We start from the raw sequence: 22,609 nt of genomic DNA on the forward strand, positions 1-22,609 counted from the left end.
CAAGCTAATTTTTGCTACGGAAATGCATATACATACAGTTTCGCATAACATTTTGGAGTTAATGAATTCACACGTGGACTCCTCATATAGCACTTACCATATACTAAGCTATAACTGCCAATTTGCTGATCTGTCTCCTGTCGGGGCTGTGTACTCTAGAAGGAGCAGTGTCTCCTTCCAGGGGTCTGTGGACCCAGTTAAATCACATCAATGCTGAGCAATGAACTCGAGTGATCACCCTCTCCTTCCTCAGCTTCTGGGAACTATGGATGGCTACTCTGGGCCCGATTTTCATCTCCAACTCTTGCTTCTATTTGAAAGGGCAGCTGGTGAGGGCTGTGCTGAGAGAAGCTCCTCCATCTGCTGGGGACAGTGGCAGGAGCAGCTGGGAGGGGAACACATGGATGGATCCTCTCACTCATGGTCAAGAGTGGTTTAAAAATGTTTACCTACTGATTAAGGGTGGAAACCAATTTTAGCTGCTGTCCCAGACTTGCCATTAGCATGTAAACACTGTCCTGGATCTGGGCAGGCATTAGCATAATAGCCGAGCAAGAGTTATATCAGTAATCACTTCTTTAATCAATGTTGTAATTTACAGACCATTGACTTTACTCATTTATTACCTTCTTGAGCTCTGGTGGGAGGGAACCTGGCCGCTCCAGAATATATAAATAATTAAGAGGAATGCCAAGGGTAAGAAGTTGCGGTGCCTGATAGAGCCATTGTCACTGCTATTCCTGAAGGTGTCATAAATGTCTGGGGAAGTCTCGGGATGCATTAATCATCTCCTAAGTGGCTAGAAGTGAGAACCACAATATCACAAAACGAGCTGGCTCATCTGCAGAGTAGGAACCGAAAACCCCACAGGAATCTATTTAGTTCCTTGGCTTCATTTCTGGGACTCTTTCATCCTTCATTGTGGGTGGGCCTCCCACCGAGAAAGCCGCCTGCTGGCCTCTGCCCACTCTGACATTTAAACTATCCGGTCCAAACGCACAGTGGCCGGACTGCTCTGGTGAAGCAGCACATGGTCAGCTGACATCTTCTGCTGTCATTTGGGCCTTGGCGACTTCCTGATGACAGCACCTGCTTCTTTCCCACGGGGAACCACTTGGGGACCACTTTCCATGGGGAGGGCAAAGCCATTTGCTGGTCAACCACTGACATCCAATGCAACTTTTGTCTGAAAAAGCAGCCAAGCATGTTCTCAAACTTGAGAAAATCCAAGAGGGAGGGTCAATGCACAGACTGTTGGGCCCAGCCCTAGAGTTTCCGACTGAGCAGGTGTTGGTGGGGCTCCCATGTCTGCATTTCTATCAAGGTCTCAGCTGATGCTGAGGCTCGGAGTCTGAGGACCACATGTGGAGAAGCACTTCTTGAAATAATGCAATTCCCCTTCCTCTGTTTCCATGGCACCTTCTACTTCCTGTCAATCCATTTGGGCTGCTGGAAGGGAGTAATGCAGACTGGGGGCTTAAGGAACAGACAGTTGTCTCTCACAGCTCCAGAGGCTGGAAGCCCCAGATGAAGATGGCAGCAGGCCCGGCGTCTGGTGAGGACCCATCCCATCTCTTAGATGCCAGCTTTTCACAATGTCCTCACAGCAGAAAAGGTAAGGGAGCCGTCTGGGGACGCTGCTGTCAGGTCATAATCCCATCCATAAGGACTCCACCCTCATGACCCACCACCTCCCAGAAGCCCCACCTCCTCATACCATTTCATTGCAGGTTAGTGTCTCAACTGAGGAAGTGGGGTGTGAGAGACACAGACATCCCATCCACAACATATTCCTTCCAGTACTATAATCATTCAGTTATGATGCTTTATAGCACCTCTGTGCTATTGACTCCCAGAATTCTATCTCCAGAACCCAGTGGCTTATTCAACAACTCCACCTGGATCTCTAATTAGCATCTCAATAAGCTTGGAAATCAAATTCCTTGCATTTTTTTGCCGCTTAGGAGCCCAGAGGCTGGAAATAGAAATTAGATTCAGATACAAAAATATCAGATTTACATTTCTTGCACTCCTGAGTTCGTAGACTTGCCCTGTTCACACAAAATAGTGCACGGTCCTGTGAAGCAGCAATGTGTTCTTACATGCAATATGCCTTCCTTATTTTGGCCCTTTCTGGAGCTACCAGCAGCATTGTGTAGAAGAGGAAACGGGGAGCTGCTGCGGCTCGCTGACCTGGTGGCTGGCCCGCGGTGGGGAGGTGGGGTGAGCCACCTACTGATGACAGCCACAGATGGCAGATTCAACAGACTACTTTGATGATGCTGCCCTCACAAGTGGCATCCTGAGATTGTGGCCCTGGAAGTCATCCTTCATGCCTCGGGGTCTCAGGGTCATCTCTGTTCCTACTGGCAGGTGAGCAGGGAAAGGAAGGGGCTGAGAGAGGCCACTGGCCAGCGAGTCCCATAGGTATCACGTCCACATCCTCTCTATAAGCTGCACTGGCCCTGTATCTTGGCCCATCCTATGTGAGCCCACTCAGAAGGGCTGGATCGGTCCAAATCTAGGCAGGAGACAGAAGCTACAGGTGACTTGGAGGAGGCTGTGGCAAAGAAACTCTTTACAAAGGTGTGGGCAGGGCTACAGAAACCAACAGAGACAGCACAGCACGCCAGAGATACAGGGGTAGAGGGTCAAAGAGCATCTCCAAAATCCAGGTCCAGCCAGAACCACAGAATGGGAGCTGGTTTAGAATTAGGGTCTTTGCAGTTATCAGCTGAAGTGAGGTCATACCAGCTTACCGTGGGCCACGGAGGGCTGGTGTCCGCATGGGTAGAGAAGAGGATGAAGAGGCAAGCGCCTGAGGGTGATGTGGGGCACAGGCAGAGGTGGACAGATGCGGCCACACACCAGGGAACGGCAAGGACTGTGGCCACCGGGAATGGGCAGAGGCAAGGCAGGGACTCTCCAGACCCCGGAGCCTTCAGAGGGAGCAGGGCCCTCCCCACACCCTGGTTTTGGACTTCCGGCCTCCAGAACTGTGGGGGAGCAGGATTACTTTAGCCCCACAGTGTGTGGTCATCTGTGATGGCAGCCCCGGATGCTGGTGCAGTTTGCCACCCCTGCAAGAGCCAGGCGAGGGACAGCTACTGGAACCCAGCAGGGGCGCTGCCCCTTCGGGGATACCTGCCTCCAGGAGCTAGGACCTCGCTGGAGGGCGCAGCCACTGTCAACCTCCAAGCTTGTGGGAAGGGGCCCAGAGACTGACGTCTCTCCCCTCGCCCCCTGCCCACTGGAGTCTCCCATGGCCTCAGCCCCCCAGGGGAAGTGGGGATGGCCAGGCCTGGTAAAGTGACCCCAAAGGCTGGCCTCCCAGGGCGGGAGGAGAAGATAGAGAGATCTGAAAGGATGTGTAGGAATTTCCAACACAGAGACCTTCTCTCAGCATTTTCCTATCTTCTTAGTCTAGGTTTAATGTTGAAAACTTTGTGTGAATCACAGAACCCTCTTAAACTCTAGCAAGATCCCTAGAGAAGTACAAGCTCTTCCCTGAGGCACCCCTGCAATCTCTCCCGTGCATCTTCTGCACATCTTCCCTTGTGCACTGTGCCTCTGGGTGGTGGTCCTCCTGCCACGGGGCCTTTGCACTTGCCTTTTCTTCTGCCTGAAGGCTCCTCCCCTATTCATCTGTGCGATTTGTCCCTCTTGTCCTCTTGGTCATGAAGATAGTGGTTCTCCACAGGGGGCCACTGTGTCCCCTGGGGAACATCTGACAATCCTTGGAGATCTTTTTGGTTGTCACAACTAGGGGAAGAATTGTCACAGCTAGAAGATGTGCTACTAGCATCTAATGGTTGAGGCCAGTGATGCTGCTTGACATCCTGCACTACATGGACAGCCCCCAACAAAGAATCAGCAGATCCTAAATGTCAGTGTGCTGAGGCTGACAGATGCTGCCTTACTCAGAGGTAAGCTTCTCAGAGGCCTTTTCTCCAACGTTCCTATTCAGATCACAACTCCCCCAGAACCCTCCCCTGCTTTATTCTTCTAGTTTATCATGTATTACCCTCACATATGCTATGAATGTTACCTATTTATTGTGGTTATTATTTGTCCTCTCTTTCTAGAACATAAACTCTGGGATGACAAAGATTTTTGACTGCTTTGTTTGGTTTTCAGTGTTTTTTCAGTGATTAAAATAGTACCTAGTGCTCAGATATGAGGCTCACCACACACTTCCTGCCGGAGGGGCCACTGAGGCCTACCAGGTCCCACAGTGCCCCCACTGTGCACAGGTGCACACACAGGAGTATGCATGCACAGAGGCACACATGTACAGGTGCATGGTACACACATGAACAGCTGCACACAAGGATGTATGCACATACAGGTGCACACACACAGAGGTGCATGCACGCACAGGTGCACACACATACAGGTGCATGCACATACATGTATATGCATGCTCAGATGCACACACATACAGGTGTATGCATGCATGGGTGCACACACATACAGGTGCCGACACAGGTGCATGCACATACAGGTGCATGCATGCACAGGTGCACACACACACAGGTGCACACACATACAGGTGCATGTAGGCACAGGTGCACACACAGGTGTATGTATGCACAGATGCACGCGAGGAGGTGGGTTTTCACTGGTGATGGTATGCTGTGTAACAGCAAACACTCACTGAGCATTTACACTGAGCCAGGAGCCACTTAGAGAGTTCACATGGATGATCTCAGTGAACTCTGGTCAGGAACACATGAGGGAGTTACTTTATCTTTTGAGTCATACCCACATTTCAAGTGAAGAATCAAAGTCACAGAGAGGTGATGTAACTTCCCCAGCATCACACAGCAGGTAGTCAGTGAGCCACACAGATAGTCAACCCCAACCCTCTGCTCCCACTGGCTCTGTGAGGATGGAGCTGTTTGGTTCTGATTCTTCCCTCTTTCCTACTGTGGGTGGTCTCTATTCTCCCCTCCTGCTGATGGTGGACCGGGCCCCATGATGAGCTTTGGCCTGGACAATGTGAACAGAAGAGACAGCTGAAAAGTCCCAGCCCAGGCTTTAGAGGTGCCACACATTTCGGGCAATCTTTGTGCACTCTGCCATGAGCGGCAGTTCCCTGAAGCAGCTGCGGCCGTTCAGCTGGCCCTGGAACGAGACCCAGGAGCCCAACCTAGCCCCACCTGCAGGGAATGGTCAACCCTAGCTGAGCCCACAGACCCCAACTGGCCTGCAAATGCATGAGCAAGAAGAAACGATCAGTGTTAAAACCACATGAACGTTGGGACCACTGGTTATGCAGCACAGTTGCCTGGCTTATTCTGCTAAGTGCTCAGGGGCAGATGCACCAGCCTGTCACTCTCAGGAGCTTCCATGCTCCTCCCTGCCTTGTCACCACTCCTGGCATCTTATCCTTTGTCTCTCCTCCTCAGGAAACAGTGAGGCCGGGGTTGGGAGGACGAGGAGATGGCGAGTCCTGCTCCCAGGTTCAGGAAGGGGCACAGTGGTTTTGGGGAGCCTCCTTGGAGCGCTTCTCATCCTGGAGCAGTAGCGTTTGCGTGGTCACCCAGTTTTGGGTGTTCGGACCCCGTTCCTTTCTCCATGTCCTGTCTCCCATGAACCGTCTGGCCCCTCTGGCTTCTTGCGCAGACAGCCTTCCTCCACGGCTGCCGTAGGGAGGCGCTCCATCTCAGGAAGGCCTGGTGCCCGCCGGGGGTTCCAGCATCACTGAAGGTGTCATAGTGGCTCTTCTGACATCTTAGTGGGACAAGGAAGGGAGACCAGCAGGGCCTGAGGCCAGCTGTGTTTCTGGGGTGAGGTCTGGGCACCTCCCTTCTTTGCCCTTCCTGCCTCTCACTGTGGCGGCCAAACGGGATTCCCACGTCCCACGGCCTTGGAAGTCTGTTCAGCGATTACGTGCACTTTATCCAGCTGACAGTGCAGAACGCTGCCAAGACTTGGAAGCGCCACGCGGTCTCGGCTCAGGAAACCTGTCCTCTCGGAGGTGTCTATGCTGGGCCAGGCCTGGCTGGGAGGAGGGGGGACAGGGCAGGGTTGGGAGGCCAGAAGGCCCAAGGGAGAGGCTGGGAGGGGAGGCTGGGCTGTGATGCTGACTGGGGCACTCGGGCTCAGGGAAGGGGAGGAGAGCGTCCACGTGGCCTCCAAGTGTGGCAGGGAGCACACTTGCCTGGGATGTGTGGCAGATGCCGCCCGCCCTACACTGTGTCTCCTTCGTCCACCGAACAAGGACTCCTTTCAGCCACCACTTCTGTGCCCTGCCCTGCTCCAGGCACATGTCTTAGTGCTGAGATGGGACGTGAGAGGTCGGACAGTGCTCTCCAGAGGTTCCATTTCGGGAGGACAGCCACAGATGAGAACAAGCAAGCAAGGAAGCCACCGTGGGCAGCCCACACCACGAGCAAAGTGGACGAATGACCCATGATGGGGAACGAGCACAGAGCAGACCTCTCTGGGAGGTGACGTTTGTCAGACGGAATCATCACTGGCAGGAAGGTGGCAGCCATGCGGGATCGGGGGGAGGAAGATCCCAGGAGAGAGAAACGACGAGATGAGCGAGCACTTATGAAGTGTCTGCTGTATGCCAGACTCTGCGCTGAGCGCACATGTACTTTCATCCTCACACACGCCACTGTGCAGGGGAGGACACTGCAGCACAGAGAGGCTGAACATCTTCTCCAAGGTCACACAGCTAGTGGCCCTTGGACTTGGATGGAAAGCAGTGGTCTCACTCCAGAAATGCTCCTCTCTTTTTTAAAAATGATCTTTGCCAATTTGGTGAAAACTTACCTCTGTTCTTTTGCTTTTGAATTAAAAAGAACAGTGGATATAGAGACATTTCTTGGGGTCTGTGAATGGCTCTTCCTTCTGTGACGTCTCCGAGCCACGGCGCTCACCAACAAGAAACTTATTAGACTCAATCCTCTCCTTCTCTCAGTAGGAGTCAGTGTCACATCATCATGCACAACGACTCATGTGATTTTAAGAGCAGAGCTGCATCTCGGGCCCCTCAGCACGTGCCATTCTTTACATGGAAATTTAGGAGCAACATAGTTCTTTTCTTTTTTTAAGATTTTATTTATTTATTCATGAGAGACACAGAGAGAGAGGCAGAGACACAGGCAGAGGGAGAAGCAGGCTCCAAGCAGGGAGCCCGATGGGGAACTTAATCCCAGGATTCCAGGATCACAACCTGAGCCAAAGGCAGATGCTCAACCACTGACCCACCCAGGTGCCCCAACATAGTTCTTTTTGAAGAAAAAAAAACCCTTTGGTTTTCTCTGAAATGTTATGGAGAAATTTTTGACATCTCAAAGCTGGATGTATCTAAGACACACAACCTGATGCTTTGATACACACACACACACCATGAGACAATCCCCACGGTCCAGCTCAATAGCGCACACTGCTGCTGACATGGTTCTTGTTGCATGTGTGGACGTGTGTGTGCTGAGAAGGATGAATACAGTATCTGTTCTCCTAGCAAATGCCCAGTGCTCACGATGGTGAGCAGGGCTCCCTTTTGCCCCCTTACACGGTGCACAGTCCCAAAACAGGGCTGGGTCTGTTGTAGAAGCACAAGGGTGGTGGGTGGATGTGCGTCAGGGAAGCAGGCTGGGATGCGCCATGTAGGGACACCATGGCATCTCACAGCTGCCAGGAGAATTGGGTGAGAAATCCTGCAAATGTAGGAATTAGCCCAGTGCCCCCACACGACGGGTGGGCAGGTGGCGCCAGGCCCAGCAGATGGGGAATCTGCAGAGGGTTGGGCAGACAGGGTGACTTAACCCCAGAAGTGTGTGTACAGGGGCTTTGGTTTCTCATGCCTTGAGGAGGAGCATGGAAAGAAGCTTCCAGAGTGATAGCCTGAAACAGATCTGACCTCCCTCCAGTAGCTGTTGCCCTGGGTCAGTCCCACCCCCCAGGGGGCCATCTGCCTGACCTCCCTCCACGATGTCACTTGAGATCCTCAAGTCCTGGGATCCAGGACACAAGGCATAGACGGTCCTGTGATGATGGGACTGGGTGCCCCACTGCTTCTCTTTGACCCCCCCCCCAGCCTGGCAGAGCTACAGGGGGGCAATAGCCGCCATTGCCTGAACACAGTGCCGTCACCTGGCACTCCCACTCTGTCACCAGGAGTGAGGAGCAGAGGCTGTACGGGCCGACTTGGGCGGGGTGTCCTGAAGCCCTGGGGCCAGGCTCCCTGGCCGCGACCACATCTGACTCCCCTCTGGGAGCTCAGGCATCAGATGCAGCAGCAGGCCAGCCGGTCTGGGCCTCGAGCAAGTGTACTGTATTTATCCGACAGGTGTTTTCCTCTTCTGATTTGGGATCACTCCATTTAAGCTTTCCACACAGCAGGTGCCCATTTCCTTGCCAATTACCTGCTGGCTTCATAGCCAACTGCAGGGCCACATCCTCCTGGGAGAAGCAGGGGCACAGGCTTGCCGGAGATGAGAATTCAGACTTCATCGCCTCCTCTTGGCCTCTGGCTCCATCAAGGGAGGTCATCGCTTTGGCTAATGTCACCAGGAAAAACCAAGGAGTCCCTAGTACCAAGACAGGCCCTAGAAAATTGCCAACACACTTCACGGAATGAACCAGCACGTGATTCAATGTATGCCGCTAGGATGCGGTTACTTCACGTACCACAAGGCAGAGAGCTCTGAGAGGACCCTGTGCTCTGTTGTGTCTGCAGGACACGTCTTTGTCTCAAAGAAGCTGACGTGTGGACAGATGTGCACAGCAGACACTCTGTGGTGGTTCTGGGGGCTGGGGATGCTTGACCTTGTCATGCATGCCCTCCCTGTTATTGTTCATGAGACCTTTTTGGATGGAACCCTGCCTTTCCTGGGACACAGCTCTTTCTCCTCTAGATTGGAAACCCACAGACGCTTATGGAGTTCCCAGAATCCAGCAATCCTCAATGCACATTGTGATGCTTGCAAACCCAAACCCTGAGCACTGAGCGCCCTGTAGACCAGAAGCCTCGGCACTAGGCCACTTACATTTCCCAGATGCCCTCCAGTCAGGGACACATGAGGGCAGAGGGGAAAGGAGGAAACAGGCAAAGCTGTGTAAATGCTGTGGCCCATCTCTGCAAGGCACACCAGGACGCACCACCCTTCTATGTACATGATCCTATCAGTGTCGAGAAAGGCATAGAAGGAGGGCGGGCAGGTCAACACTGATCCCTGGAGGGCTGGGGGGGCTGGCAGGTGTGCTGTAGGCATCTGTGTATAGATTTTCCAGTTAAAAAACTGTGGTTAAAAAAAGTTTGCGTTTCGTGATCCCATTTTTTTACAAAATTATAGCTCTATATATGGATATGCATAGATGTGTCAAGAGAGATGTGTAAAAAATGATCACCAAACTGTTTTAATAAGAAACCACGTATTGTTTGATTCCATTTATATGAAATGCCCAAAAAAAGGCAAATCTATAGAGAAAGAAAGTGGATTAGTGGTTGCCCAGGGCTAGAGGTGGGGATGAGGATTAACAGTAAATGGGATGATAAGATATTCTAAAATCAGGTCATGGTGATAGTTACTCAGCTCAGTAAATTTACTAAAACATCACGGAAGTCTACATAAGTAGATAAGTTGTAATTCTAATGTTTTTAGCCACACTGTGAATACCACCCAGATTATGCCCATCGGTGCTCCACCTGCAGCCCCGTCTTACCTCATAGGGCTATCCAGGGATTCCCTGAGCCAACCAGGGTCAGAGTTAAGTCCTTCCATGTGTTGGATGGAGTCCTGGCTCTTAGGGGATTTGCAAAACGGTCATAAAGATGCCAAGGATTGGGGATGAGACTGCGGATGGGGCAGAGTGGGGGCTGGCTCTAGATCCAACCAAGTGCCTTCTCCCTACTTTGGCCTTGCCAAGAAAATGAGGTGATTTGGCCACAAGAAAGTGAGGTGACTGTCCAGCAAGAAACAGAACGCAGTTCCCTGAGAGTAGTGGCTCTAATGGCAGAAATTCTGCCCACCAGGGGATGCTTCTCTGTCTGGAGACACGTGTGGTTGTCACCACCCCGGGAGTGCCATAGACATGTGCTGGGTAGAAGCCAGGATCACTTCTTGTGCACAGGATAGCCCCCTAATGAAGATTACCTGGCACAAAGCATTGGTAGTGCTGACATTGCGAACTCCTCCCTGAGGCCAGATCTTTGCCATCCAAAGAGGAGCTGTTCGCCACGGCAGCCAGGGAGACCGACACATACCCTACACATCAGATACACACTGGATTCGGAAGGCTGGGTACCAATAAATATGACATGACACTCATCATTTTTATATTGATCACATGTTGAAATGATCATGTTTTCAATATAATGGGTTAAATACATGTATTTAAAGCAATTAGTTTTGGGATGCCTGGGTGGCTCAGTCACTTGAGCGTCTGCCTTCAGCTCAGGTCACAATCCCAGGGTCTTGGGATCAAGCCCCACATAGGGGTCCCTGTCCAGCGGGGAGTCAGCTTCACCCCCTGCTCCTCGCCCTGCTTGTGCTCTCTCTCTCTCTGAAGTAAATAAATAAATAAAAATCTTTAAAATAAAATAAAACAATTAGTTTCACCTGTTCTTTCTTTTCTGAATGTGACCGTTGGAGAAATTTAAACCACATGCATGGCTCACGTTGCACTTCTCTTGGACAGTATGGTTCAGAACTTCATGCCCTCCCTGCTCTTTTCAGACCTCCCATAAGGCATTGTAGATTTGGGGCTGCCAGTAAATCACTCTTGGGGGAATTAGGAAAAAGCTCTCTTCCTTGAGATGTTGAGAATATGCTGGTGTTGCTGGGATCCCTTGCTGCTGCTGGAAGGTTGTCATAACCTAGATGGCTTGCATGCCCCCCCGTGACTGTGGCCCTGAGTGCAGTGAGCGGTAGTGGCTGGGCGGGTCCTGTGGTTTTCAGGGAAGGATCTTTCCACCCCATTCCCCACACTCAGCAGTTTGTAAGATTCTCTTCTACTTACATGTGCTGCTTTCAACACCAGAGAAGAGTGTTGCTCTGATGCTGTGTCAGACCCATTTGAGAAAAAAAAAGCATTATCTTGTTGCTTGCTTTGGATCTTTATGTTTTCTTCTGGGTGTGTTTGCAGGATTACAAAACATATGGAGAAAGACGAAGTGGTTCATTTCTGGTTTGGAGAAACCCTCATGCTGTGTTATTCTTTTTTTTTTTTTTTATGCTGTCTTATTCTTGAACAAGCATTGTGGGTATATTATCACAGCAAATATTGGTGGGAAAGACCACACATTAGGGTCATTCCCTCAGGAAACTTACGCTCTAGAGCAGAGATTGCTCTAGGCAACCTTTTTCTTGGAAGGATGAAATAACAAATGTGTTAGATCTGCAGGTCAGGTGGTCTCTGTCAAAACTGTGTGACCCTTGCAAGAGCCACCATAGACAATATAAAAATAGGTTTAAGCAGTCATGTTCCAATAAAGCTTTATTGACACAACAGAGTGGGCTGGATTTGACTCATGGTTCATGGTCTGTCTTATCAGTGGTTTCAATAGCTGCCCCATGGACCAGACTCACAGTGCAGATGTGTTTTTTACCCATTAAAAAAATTGTAATTGGTTGCCGATGATGAAAAACAAGTGATCTTTACATAAAATCCAAATCTGTAGTTTCTCTTGAAGAGCCAGCAATACTGAACTCACATTTACTCATGGCCACGATTAACTGTAGCTGAATACCTCTGCCCCTCTAGCCCAGGCTGCGTCTGGCTTACTCCGCCCCCACTGCAATCACCTGCTTGGTTACTGTGAAGTATTTGGGGCTTGAGCCCCAGTCCAAAGCATACCTGATGAAAACTGGGTTTGGAGTGATGCCAACATAGAAAGACTGAAATGGAAAAATTTAGTAACTCAACTGGAAGTGTGGTGTCCATAAACTGACTAAATGAACTTATTGTGAGGTGGGGGCTGAAACTCTTCAGGGAATGGGATGCCCGAGAGAAGTCCCCATCAGTTCAATCCAGATGATTAATGAGGACATTTACCTTGATGACATCCTCGTCTGTGGACTTGCACTCCACCGACTCGGAGATATCCATCACGGCACTGTTCTCCTCCACAGAGACCACCTTGATGGGCAGGACCACTGTCTTTCCCGTGAGGATGGCAGTGTTCAGAATTTCCGTGTCCTGCCAGAAGAACCAGACATGCTTGGGTCAAGGGAGCTAGTCAGTGCTCTTGAACACCCAGGGGGAAGCTCCCAAAGTGCCTGCCAGGCTGTCCTTATTTAGAACAAGACCCTGTAGCACTCACCTTGGGAGCTTGGCCATTTGGGGGGATAATTTTCCAAGAACACTGAACAATTTATTTATGATCATCTTCCTGGTTACCGACGGCAATGGTCGAAAAATACGTTTTCTCCTTTTGCAGAGACCAGGTAAAGTGATGCATCGGTTAGGTTTGGGTTGTAGGCAACAGAAACGAACTCCGGCTTGTCTGAGCAAGAAGGTGCAGCGGTGGGTTGAGAAATGTGCCTCCCCACCCAGATGCCCCTCCTCTAACCTCCAAAATGGGTGAGTCTGTTCTGTTACATATGGTCTAAGGGACTTTGCGGTTGTGAATAAATTACGGATCTTGAGGTGGGCAGATTACCCTGGGTTACCTGGGGCAGACCCAGCAGAATCATGAGAGTCTCCTAGGAGGTGATCACGAGGGTCAGAGGAAGAAGGGGTGAGGCAGGCACAGAGGCAGAGATCAGAAAGATAGGATCATAACCTGAGAGAGGTGGGGGTCCCCAGGAGCTAGCTCCCCTAGAGCCTCCAGAGGAAACCCAGCTCTGCTGCTACCTTGATTTTAGCTCCATAGGACTCATTTCTGACTTCTGATGTCCTGAGCTGTAATTTATTAAGTTGGTGTTCATCTGGTACCCGCAATAGGAAACAAACACAGGTTCTTCTCGGTTGGATCCTGTGCAACCCCAGGGTCAAAGGAAAAGCTAGAGTGGGCCTTGGAAATGCAGACCCTCAGCCAGCTTCCAAGATATTGAGAACTGGAAAGGGAGTGGGGAGAAGTGAAGAGCTTCAATCATTTCTCCTCTAGAGTCCCTCGGCAGACGACCTACCTAAGTTCTCTGGGGGGACAGTCTGGTTGGGCTCATGGGGGTAAAATGCCCATCCATTCTTTGTCTAGGGGAGGATGGCACCCCTGTGACTCACACCATTACCTAAGACAAAAGGTCACTATTGGAAGAAGAGAGATGAAGAGCTTCCCACACAGGGAACAAGAGCAACAGTGGATGCCTGTCACAGGATCAGTGAGTCAGTCAGTTTTCTCCCCTGAAGCCCAGGATCACTACCCCCGGGTGATGGACACCAGACCCCTAGGGCACTGTCTTTCATGCAAACCAAAGAGATCTTCCTCTGCTGCCCATGGGAGCCCATTCCATCACAGTTGTGGGGACTTTGGCTCACCCTGCTCATACTGGCTTCATGCAAAATGATTAGCATCCCATGTCCCGCACATGCAGTGATTTTCAAAGTGATAAAGAAAGCACTTTCTCTTTTGAGTCTGGAGGCACTACCTGCTTGCACTTTTGTCATCCTTCCCTTTATGGCCAAATGAAGATAAAAAAATAAAAAGGTCTGTGGCTTTGGGACATCTATTAGCACCTTTTACCTTTGGGCCAGTTTCTCCTAAAGTCCGTCTCCAGAAGCACTGCTCTACTTTGAAGCAGGAGTTGTAAGGAAAGAGGTTTTCTCACTTCTTTCTCCAGGGAAGCAATTGACACAGAAATGACCTTTTGCATTAAACAGGAGCACAGTTGAAAGAGTCATCCGTTATAAGTAGAGTCCCAGTCTCTCTCTGATGCTTGTACCCACCAGCCAGCAGTTAAATAACCCTCTGCTGGCTCTCTCCTGGGTCCACAGGATTCCTGGCGCCGGGGCTGCAATCTGGCGGCTCCCACACTGGCCATTACAGATGCTAAGAATACCACAGAAATTCCCCAAGTCCATTTTCAGCTTCATTACAGGTAATGTGCTCAGAGCTCAGCCTTTACATTTTCTCTCTCAGAATGGTCTTTGGCTAATGGCTTCATTAAGGCAGCAAACTCCCTTGTGGATTAATTGTGATTAGCTTCCTAATGGTCACTGCAGGTGCACACATGCCCCCCCACACACACATGCACACACGCCTCCACCTAACACTTCCTATCCCTACACTGAGTTGTGTCAAGATTCAGACTGGGTGGACATGGTGTACATCTCACCAGCCAACAAAAACTGCAGGAGCAGAGAATGAATAATCATGGAGATTCCACATGGGTGGAGGAGGCGTTGGGTGTCAGTGGCTCGGCCTGAGTCAAGCATCCCTATTTGAATTGTGGCCACCAGGGAGGTAGCACAGCCAGTGGGCCCGGCTGGAGAGGTGCCGGGGTGTAGGTCACCTGCTGAGTGTCTTCTGTGGGTCCCTCCAGATCCCCTCTGCCTGCACTGTGTCCCACGAGGCTGGCCAATGTGGACAGAGCTACAGTCCCCTTGCCTTCTGGCTTCTGGCCACCGTGGGACACATCATGAAACCGTGTTTCCCACACAGAGTCTATGCAGTTGGTGGGAACCGCATGACTAATTCTGGCCAGTTGGTTGTGAGCTGGACCCCATGTGTCACTCCTGGTCTAGAGCAGTTACCCATGTTCCTGTGGGGACTTTTCCTGAGGCAGAGTGACCAGAATTATTGCAGATGGTAGCTGCTCCATCAGCCTGAGGCTCTGAGTGGCTGTGAGTTAGGGGCCCCTCTATGGACCAACTCCAGGGATAGAGGCCGAGCAAGAAGTAAGAGTAGGGCACCTGGGTGGCTCAGTCGGGTAAGCATCCAACTCTTGGTTTCAGCTCAAGTTGTGATCTCAGAGTCACAGGGGCCCCATGTTGGGCTCTGTGCTCAGCAGGGAGCCTGCTGGAGAGTCTCCCTCTCCCTCTGCTCCTCCCTCCGTGCTCTCTCTCAAATAAATAAATAAATGAATATTTTTAAGGAGATAAGAATAAATGCTGGATAACTTGGAGAACTTGGGCTGCTTGCTACTGCCACACATTCTACTTGCTCCTGACCGACGCAAAGGGAGACTGTCTGCTGAAACAGCAGGAGGAAGAGCCTATGATGGTAAGTTTAGTTTTGAACATTTTTATTTCAGGGACCTGGTTAGTGTGCCTATAATAACTTCGTGAGCATTTAGGGCACATTTTGATACTGGTTTTTGCTATGCACACCCTCCCCTGATGAACTGGATGCTTCTTTTAGCTCTCCAGTGTAGACTTTGGGATTTCTCGAGGTCAGGATCTGTGTGTGTGCTGTGACTGAATTGTACCCCCCACCCTCAATCCATATGTCAAAGCCCTAATCCTCAGTGGGACTGTATTTAAAGATAGCATGTATCTTTCAAGAGGTAATTAAGGTTCTGTGGGGTCATAAGGGTGAGCCCAATCCAACAGGACTGGTGTCCTTGTAAGAATGGCAAGTGACACCATTGATGCAGCCGTCTGCAAACCAGGGGAGGCCTTGGGAGAAAGCAGACCTACTGAATCTCAATCTTACATTTCCAGCCTCTGGAACCACAAAAATTCTGTTGATTGAGCCCCAGCCTGCAATCTTTTATTATGGTAGACCAGAAGGCTGCAAAATGGGGCAAAGACAAGTCCTTTATCATGATCTGAGAAGCAGCCTGTGCCATCATGAAGAAAGGGGGGACAGATTCTGTTGACATAAAAACAAGCGCAATGTTACAAGAGGCAGCGATATTGGTGGATCTCAGACTCTGGGGGAGACAGAGGTGGGAAAACATGTCTCAGGGTACATCTGGAGCTGTGGGACGGAGTCCTCAGGGAGGAGCCCTGGCAGTCTCCCTAAGGTGGGCCTGGCCCATTCCAGAGGTCAGGAGGTAGAAACTCTTGCTCTACCCTCTGGTCCTTGTGAGTCAGCTGTTTTCAGATTGGACTGTAGCTTCCCACTTCTCCAACGTTGTGGGATTATGGAAAGCAACAGCAAACACTGTGGATGCAGGGAGAACACAGAAACCCAGGCATGGACCAGGCACGTGGGGCAGGTTGGGCAGGAGAGGTCATTTGTCTGGCCCCAAGGACCCAGGAGAGGAATGTTTCAGGATTGAGGGGAGCTTTCCTAGAGCCAAAATGTGCGTGTGAGTATATGTGTATAGTAGGCATGTGTGCATGGTATGCATGTATGTGTGCCCATGTACACTGTGCACATGTGTGATATGTGTGTGCAGTATGCACGTGCCCATGTGTTATGTGTGTCTCTGTGCATATGTGTATGTGTGTGATATGCACGTGTGCATGTGTATGTAGTATGCATGTGCCCATGTGCCATGTGTGTGTCTCTGTGCAGTATGTGTGTGCACACCCACGTGTGGTACTGACACAGCAGACAGAGGTACACATGGCTGGCTGTCCTCCCAAATCCCTCTTCAGTCAAGGCTAACTCAGTATTTAGCTGAAGTGCAGACGATTGTACTGCTTTTGGAAATCCACCCAAGGCCCCTGGACCTGGACCCAGGGGAGCACCTCCCAGGCAGGGCCGCTGGGCAGGTGAGCTGTGTGCCACCTGGTGTCACAGAAGGGAGCCCATCCTCTGCTAGCACGGTGTCCTGTTCTGTGGCTCCCGCTGCCTCCAGAGCAGGCCCACCGGCCGGTGTCCCCGCACAATGGAGTGTCCTGTGCCACCGACTGTTTGCTCTGCCCTCCTCCTGTTTTTTCTCCCCGTGCCCCCATCCAGCACCTGCTGCTTTGCTGAAAAGATCAGTAAAGTTGGGGACTTTAAATCACGGTCATTTCAAATTTGAAGAAAGCCCAAGGCTTTGGAGAAACTGCTTTGTTGTTTGAGTTGCCCTCATAAATGTAAATTGGTTTGGCTGTTTTCTGTATTTTTTTTTTATTTTTTAAATTTATTTATTTATTTTTATTTTTTTTCTGTATTTTTACAAATTGTATTTTTAATTTTTAAATCAAGAACCAATAGGGAATTACTTCTGGAACATTAGACTGAGGGCTGTGCACTGACCTGATGATGCTGGATGAGTGAAACCCCAAGGGCTCCCAGGAGGGAAGAGAAGGGCAGGCCGGTGTGGCCCATCCATGCCACGGGGAGTCATGACCTGCTGGCCCGGGCCACCGTGGGAGCATACCCTGGAACCATGCTGCAGAGTGCAAGGAGCCATGCAGAAGGCCTTCCAGTGCCTGGCTCCATCCACACTAAGTGTCCAGAACAGCGACCCGTGGAGACGGAGAGTTGCCATTGGCGGGGGGGGGGGGGGGGGGGGGGGGGGGGGGGGGGGCGGGGGTTTGGCACACAGCCACGGTTCCAGAGGCAGATGTCTAATCTGCAGGCTGATAGAAATGTTCCTGGACCCAGGAGTGGTGGTGGCGGGGCAACTCTGAGAACGAACTAAGAACCACTCCATCACTGCTTGAAGATGGTGGCTCAATGGCCTGTGGACCATCTCTCAGCACAAAAGAAGGAAGGACAGCAGAGCCCTGGGAAGGCCACGGTCGGGCTCCTGCCTGGTGTGGCCCAGGTGAGTTGCGGGGCCTCTGAGAAGCACCCAGTCCCCCTCGCCCTTGGGTCACACAGCCTGAAGTGGGATCTATAGCTTAGAGGCCGGATGCCTGGCTTCTCAACTAATGTTGGGGGTTCAAATCTCATGAAGAGTCTGAAGACAAGACCTGCTGAATCTAGAATGTTCCAGACAGGGTGGAAACAACCTCTTTCAAGGCAGATGTGCCTGCGAGCCATTGGGAGGCCTTGTTAATAAAAGCCACGGGTTGCATTTGGGGAGCTCTTGCTGTATGCCAGGTGTTGCTAGTGCTGCCACGTGTACCCCAACCCATGAAGCAGAGTCTCAGTGTCCTGGGTCCACAGATGGTGAAACTGAGGCCCAGAGCTGATCAAGTGGCTTGTTCAGGGTGCTCAGCACGAAGGCGGCCTGACCAGGTTTAAATGTGCAGCACCAGGACTGGAACACCCGTTCTGATGGCCTGAGAACCTGGGACGCAACCGAGAGTCCTGGCTCTGCCCCTTTCTGGCCATTATTTAAATTCTCCAAGCATCTATCTGTTCCTTGGGCTGTGAACCTGGGGAATAATCAGTGTGGTTGTGAAGATTACCCCTGATAATATGTACGTGCGCAGGTCAGGCTCGGAACAAAGCCTGCGTTGACCAGGAGGGCAGCTGGCTCGTGTGCCAGGGAGGCGTGCGGGCCAGGCAGTCGGCACACTGAGGGCCCAGGCCTCTGTGGGGCGTGCATGTGTGCGTGTGTGTGCGTGTGTACAGAGAGAAGGTAACAGCTAGCAGTGTTGAACACACAAAATCTAGAATGACAGAATGTTACCACGTCTTGTGTTCATTTCAGGTTTTTTTTCTCTTTTGTAAAAGAGAGACAACAAAGGCTCAGCACTTCGAAATCTCAAATCTCCTCCAATCCAGATTCCTGATTTCACTCCCCAGAGGCCTCTGCCATCAGGAACTCGATGCACATCTTTGCAGTTTGTGATTTTAGACTTTTATCACATTCCCACATAGGTAAAGAAACTCCAGCATTGTTCCCTCCATTTGTTTTTTACAAACATATGTTGTATACGATTTACACCAGCAGGTCATATTGCGCTTCCATCCGTCTGCTTACTTCTTTTTTCACTCGCCGTTACGTCTCTCTGATCTGTCCGCATCCACCTGGCTGAAGCACAGATCTACACTGAGACCACATCAATCCGCTGATCTAATTCCATCTGTCTCAAAGAGCAGCTAGGTGTCCATCATATGGCTTGTCCATGTTTTACTCTTCTGTTCACCCTCTGATGGAAGTTCAGGGGGTTTCAGACTCTGCCATTACAAAGACCTCTCTCTCTCCTTCTGTGCATGCACTTGAGGCTCTCCAGCACCTCCTCGTCCCCATGGAATCGCTGGGCCGGGTAGACACATGCTTCCTCTTTGATTCTACCATATTGCTGCACACGGTCATGCTCTCAACTACATTCTGAGCAACAGTACGGGAGAGTGCCTTTTCCTGAAATTCTTGCCAACACTTGGGTGATTACGCATCAACCTGGCCAGGTGGCAGCCCCCAGTTACTCCATCAGACACAAATCTAGGTGCTAGATTCTAGGTGTGGGTAATTTGGCAGATGTGATTCATGTTCATTATCATTTGACTTTCAGGAAAACAGATTATTTTAGATAACCTGGGTGGGCCTGGTTCAATCAGTTGAAGGCTTTTAGATGCGAAGCTGAGACTTCCCAAGGAAGTAAGAAATTCTACCTGAGGACTGCCACTTCAGTTTTTTCCTGAGAGACAGCCTGTGGACCTGGAGATCTCCCTCTCTCTAAATAGGAAGATCTATATATCATGCACAGCGTGTATATGGTTCTTTCCTTCTAGAAAATGGGTCAGTGGTGGGTGAGCATGGGTGTGATAGACTGGTGGCCCATCTTGCCTTGGACTCCAGAGAAGCCACTGGATGGGGACACGAGACTATTTCTTGTTTACGTCCACACCGTTCGCTAGCTTCCAGTAACTCAAATCCAGGCTTCCTCCTTTGCTTGTGGCCAGAGACACAGTTCACTCCTGTGAAGGGTGTAAGAGGAACCAGCTGCCCTGAAATCTGTGTGTCCCCTCACACCGGCTTTGAGGGAGAAACCATGGAGGTGAATCCACACCCTTCACGGATACAGATAGAGCCCAGGATGTCCTGTGGGGTCTCCTCTGATTGTGGACTGGGACTTTAACATCTTCCCCGAAGAAGGTGGTGCAGAGTGAACTCCACTAATGGAAGTCTACAATTTACTGATTCATCATCAGTGCCAGGGTAGAGATGGCAACCATGTGCTGTGTCTTAGAATTGAGTCTTAAAAATTTGATTAATTTAAATACCTGCAGGAAGGGAAGGTGTCTGCGACAACCTTGCCTATACCTTTCACCGTATGTTAGACATGTGTAAACCGATTAACAAGAACCAGGGGCCAGGTCCTCCCGCAATCTGCTCTTACATAGACTCAAGAGCCAAGAATGGTTTTGGAATTTGTCAGGGCTTTAAGAATATGTAACAGATACCGTATGTGTCCTTTCAAAGCCTAAAATGTCACTCTGGAGCCCCTTCCAGAAAAAACTATGCATGTCCCTGGAAAGAGGGTCACTCCCCTAAATTGATGGAGTTCTCATCCTGTGGGGGCCGCTCCCATTCCCCTCCTGCTCCTCTGGGCGCCAAGTCCTTCTGCTTTGCTGGACCGGTGCATCCACATCCTTGTGGACATGAACGCCTGTCACTACCCTGATGGATTTTCTCTGCCACAGTTGTAACCAGCTCTGCTGCACTGTGTCCTGGCTGGACTTTGATAGCTGTCCCACCACTTGCAGGACACCTGCACCCTTTGCCAGACCTGGTAGGTATGTCCTGTGATCATCTGCATTGCATACAGGAGTCCTGGATGCTCTGGACCCACGAAAAGCACTGGACACTCTAAAGCAGAAGGACTCTCACGGAACAGGAAGGGATGTACAAATTGCAGCTAATCTTATAAGTGATTCATATTTTACAGTAGTGATTATTTTTGTGGAATTTGTTTCCCCGTACGCAGTTTTAGCTCCAGGAGGGGGGGTGTGGATACCCAAATAATATGAAGCTCCTACAGCTCCTTGCAGACTGCAGTGTGGGAGACGACATTACAAAACGACCTGCTCCCAGAGAAAGATACAGAAGCAGGAAAGTCAATTTTTTCCTCCAAGTTGGCCAAAGCACTGTCAGCCGGAAGAACATGCCACAGGGCTCGCAGCAGGGCCCTCGTGACGGCAGATCCTCACGACAAGATGGGGCCCTGGCTCAGGTGGCAGGTTCTGGGGAGATGGAAGGTCTGGGTTTGGAAATCAAGAAGAGAGTCCATTTGCCAGCATTCAGGGGGCTGAGACCCTCCTTGCTTCAGTGAACACAAATCAAAGCACCCAGCTTGTTGTTTGCACACTTGCTGTTGTGCGTTCCAGGTCCTGCCCTCTCTGTGCTTTGTCTTCCTCATCTGTGAAATGGAATAATCCCACTTTCCTCTGAGAACCTGAGGAGAAGTTATGCAACCCCTGCGGGCTCAGAGCTCTGCACAAAGGTGGCCACTCCATGAACACTAGCTCCGTCCAGGAAACAACGCCCAAGAGCCATGACTCTGGATTTCAGCGTCCTATGTCAGCAGATCAGCCCTGAGCTCTCAGCTTTAGGACGGTGCGCATGCAGCCCTAACAACTGGGAACTAAATTAGCGTTGCTTGCAAGTCAATGGAGGATCCGCTTAATTAAACTTTCAATTCGATCAGGACATAACGTCAGCAGGACCCCCAGGAGCGGTGGGAATGGGCCTTGCTTGCAGGCTTCAGACCCCTGACACTGAACCCCATGATGTGAGAAAGGGGAGCCTGCTGGCACTGAGGACTCAATGGATTTGGGGTCTGGACCCGACCTCCCAAGGGGTGATGAAGCTCCCCCTTCCTGAAGGAAAGAAAGACAACTTCCCCCCATTCTTGCCTGCCTTATGGTCGTGAGGTCTGTCTGGCAGGATAATATTTTGAGAGATTGGAATAGTTGAGACACGTGGGCAGGCAAAACAGCCTCCACAAATTCCCAAGACAGCAGAGGGTTCACGAGTACTGAAAAAGCGTCTTGGCCCAAATCAGGAGGGCAAGGGGGCTCCCCCTTCCCCACCCATCTGGAGCAGAAAGTCCCCTCCCCTGGCCTTTGGACCGAGGGAGAGGGAGCATGCACCCAGTTCCTGGATGGCCCTTCCTCTGGGAAGAAGCAAGAGAAGCGGCTGTCTGGTGTCTCTATGCAGCAACATAAAAAAAAGCTTCTGAATCCCAGAAGCAACCTGAGAAAGGCAAGGGCTAGAAAAATAAATCGATTTGGTTTGGAAGAAATACAAATGAGTGACATTGTAGCACTCAGTCTCCATTATCTTCCTCCTCTTTAGTAAAGGAGCTACAGTGTTTGGGGACTGGGGTGGGAGGGGAGAGGACCCCGCTGACACACTACACTGCTCAACCTCCCTTGCAGCGAGGTGCGACCCTGGGATCTAGTCTCAGCAGGGAGCTTCTCGGGGTGCTGCCCAGACCAGCAGCCGCAGCATCACCCGGGAACTTTAGAAATGCAGACTCTTGGGCCACACCCCGCACAAACTTAAGTCAGAAACTCTGGAGGTGGAGCCCATTGGCCTGTGTTTTATCCATCTCTCCAGGTGATCCTGATGCTGCTCAAAGCTTGAGGAGAGTTCTAGTCCAAATGTAAGTGGAAATATTATGTGGCACTTTAGGACATCTGCTTGATGGAAGCTAGACTCTTTTTGTTGTTGTTGTTTTTCCTTTTCCCAGTTACCTAGAATACAGATACAGGAATGTGAGCAGCCAGCTTGGACCATGAGACAAACCTGGAAGTGAAAAACACTCACCGAGTGTGGTGGGGTAGAGAGATAAGAGAAGCCTAAATCTCCCATAACTAAGGAGTAGCCCTAGACTTATGTATGTGAGATAAAATTTCCTTATGTTTTAGTTATTGGTTTTGAGACTTTTCTGTTAAACTTGGCCAAACCTGAGTCACTTGCATGTA

At 50.6% G+C, this 22,609-nt stretch overlaps 1 protein-coding gene and 2 long non-coding RNA genes across 4 annotated transcripts in view; 2 read left to right on the forward strand and 1 right to left on the reverse strand.

The window, feature by feature from the left end:
• Positions 1–22,609, reverse strand: part of TMEM132C (transmembrane protein 132C) — a 203,009-nt gene that overhangs the window by 11,484 nt on the left and 168,916 nt on the right. Inside the window, 1 exon segment of the mRNA NM_001197119.1 lies at positions 12,016–12,159. Within this exon segment, the coding sequence (NP_001184048.1) occupies positions 12,016–12,159 (144 nt within the window).
• Positions 1,867–18,875, forward strand: LOC119877578. 2 transcript variants are annotated; one of them, XR_005379079.1, is made up of 7 exons: positions 1,867–2,373; positions 3,767–3,926; positions 12,401–12,543; positions 13,160–13,283; positions 13,897–14,000; positions 14,997–15,124; positions 18,387–18,875. It is a non-coding gene; the product is annotated as an uncharacterized LOC119877578 (long non-coding RNA). The 2 variants fall into 2 exon arrangements; XR_005379078.1 differs by lacking the exon at positions 18,387–18,875 and adding an exon at positions 16,988–17,256 and having other exon boundaries at positions 1,868–2,373.
• Positions 4,554–6,834, forward strand: LOC111092525. The gene is made up of 2 exons (XR_005379080.1): positions 4,554–5,983; positions 6,269–6,834. It is a non-coding gene; the product is annotated as an uncharacterized LOC111092525 (long non-coding RNA).

The sequence above is a fragment of the Canis lupus genome, chromosome 26, assembly GCF_011100685.1.
Source record: "Canis lupus familiaris isolate Mischka breed German Shepherd chromosome 26, alternate assembly UU_Cfam_GSD_1.0, whole genome shotgun sequence".
Lineage (NCBI taxonomy): Eukaryota > Metazoa > Chordata > Mammalia > Carnivora > Canidae > Canis > Canis lupus.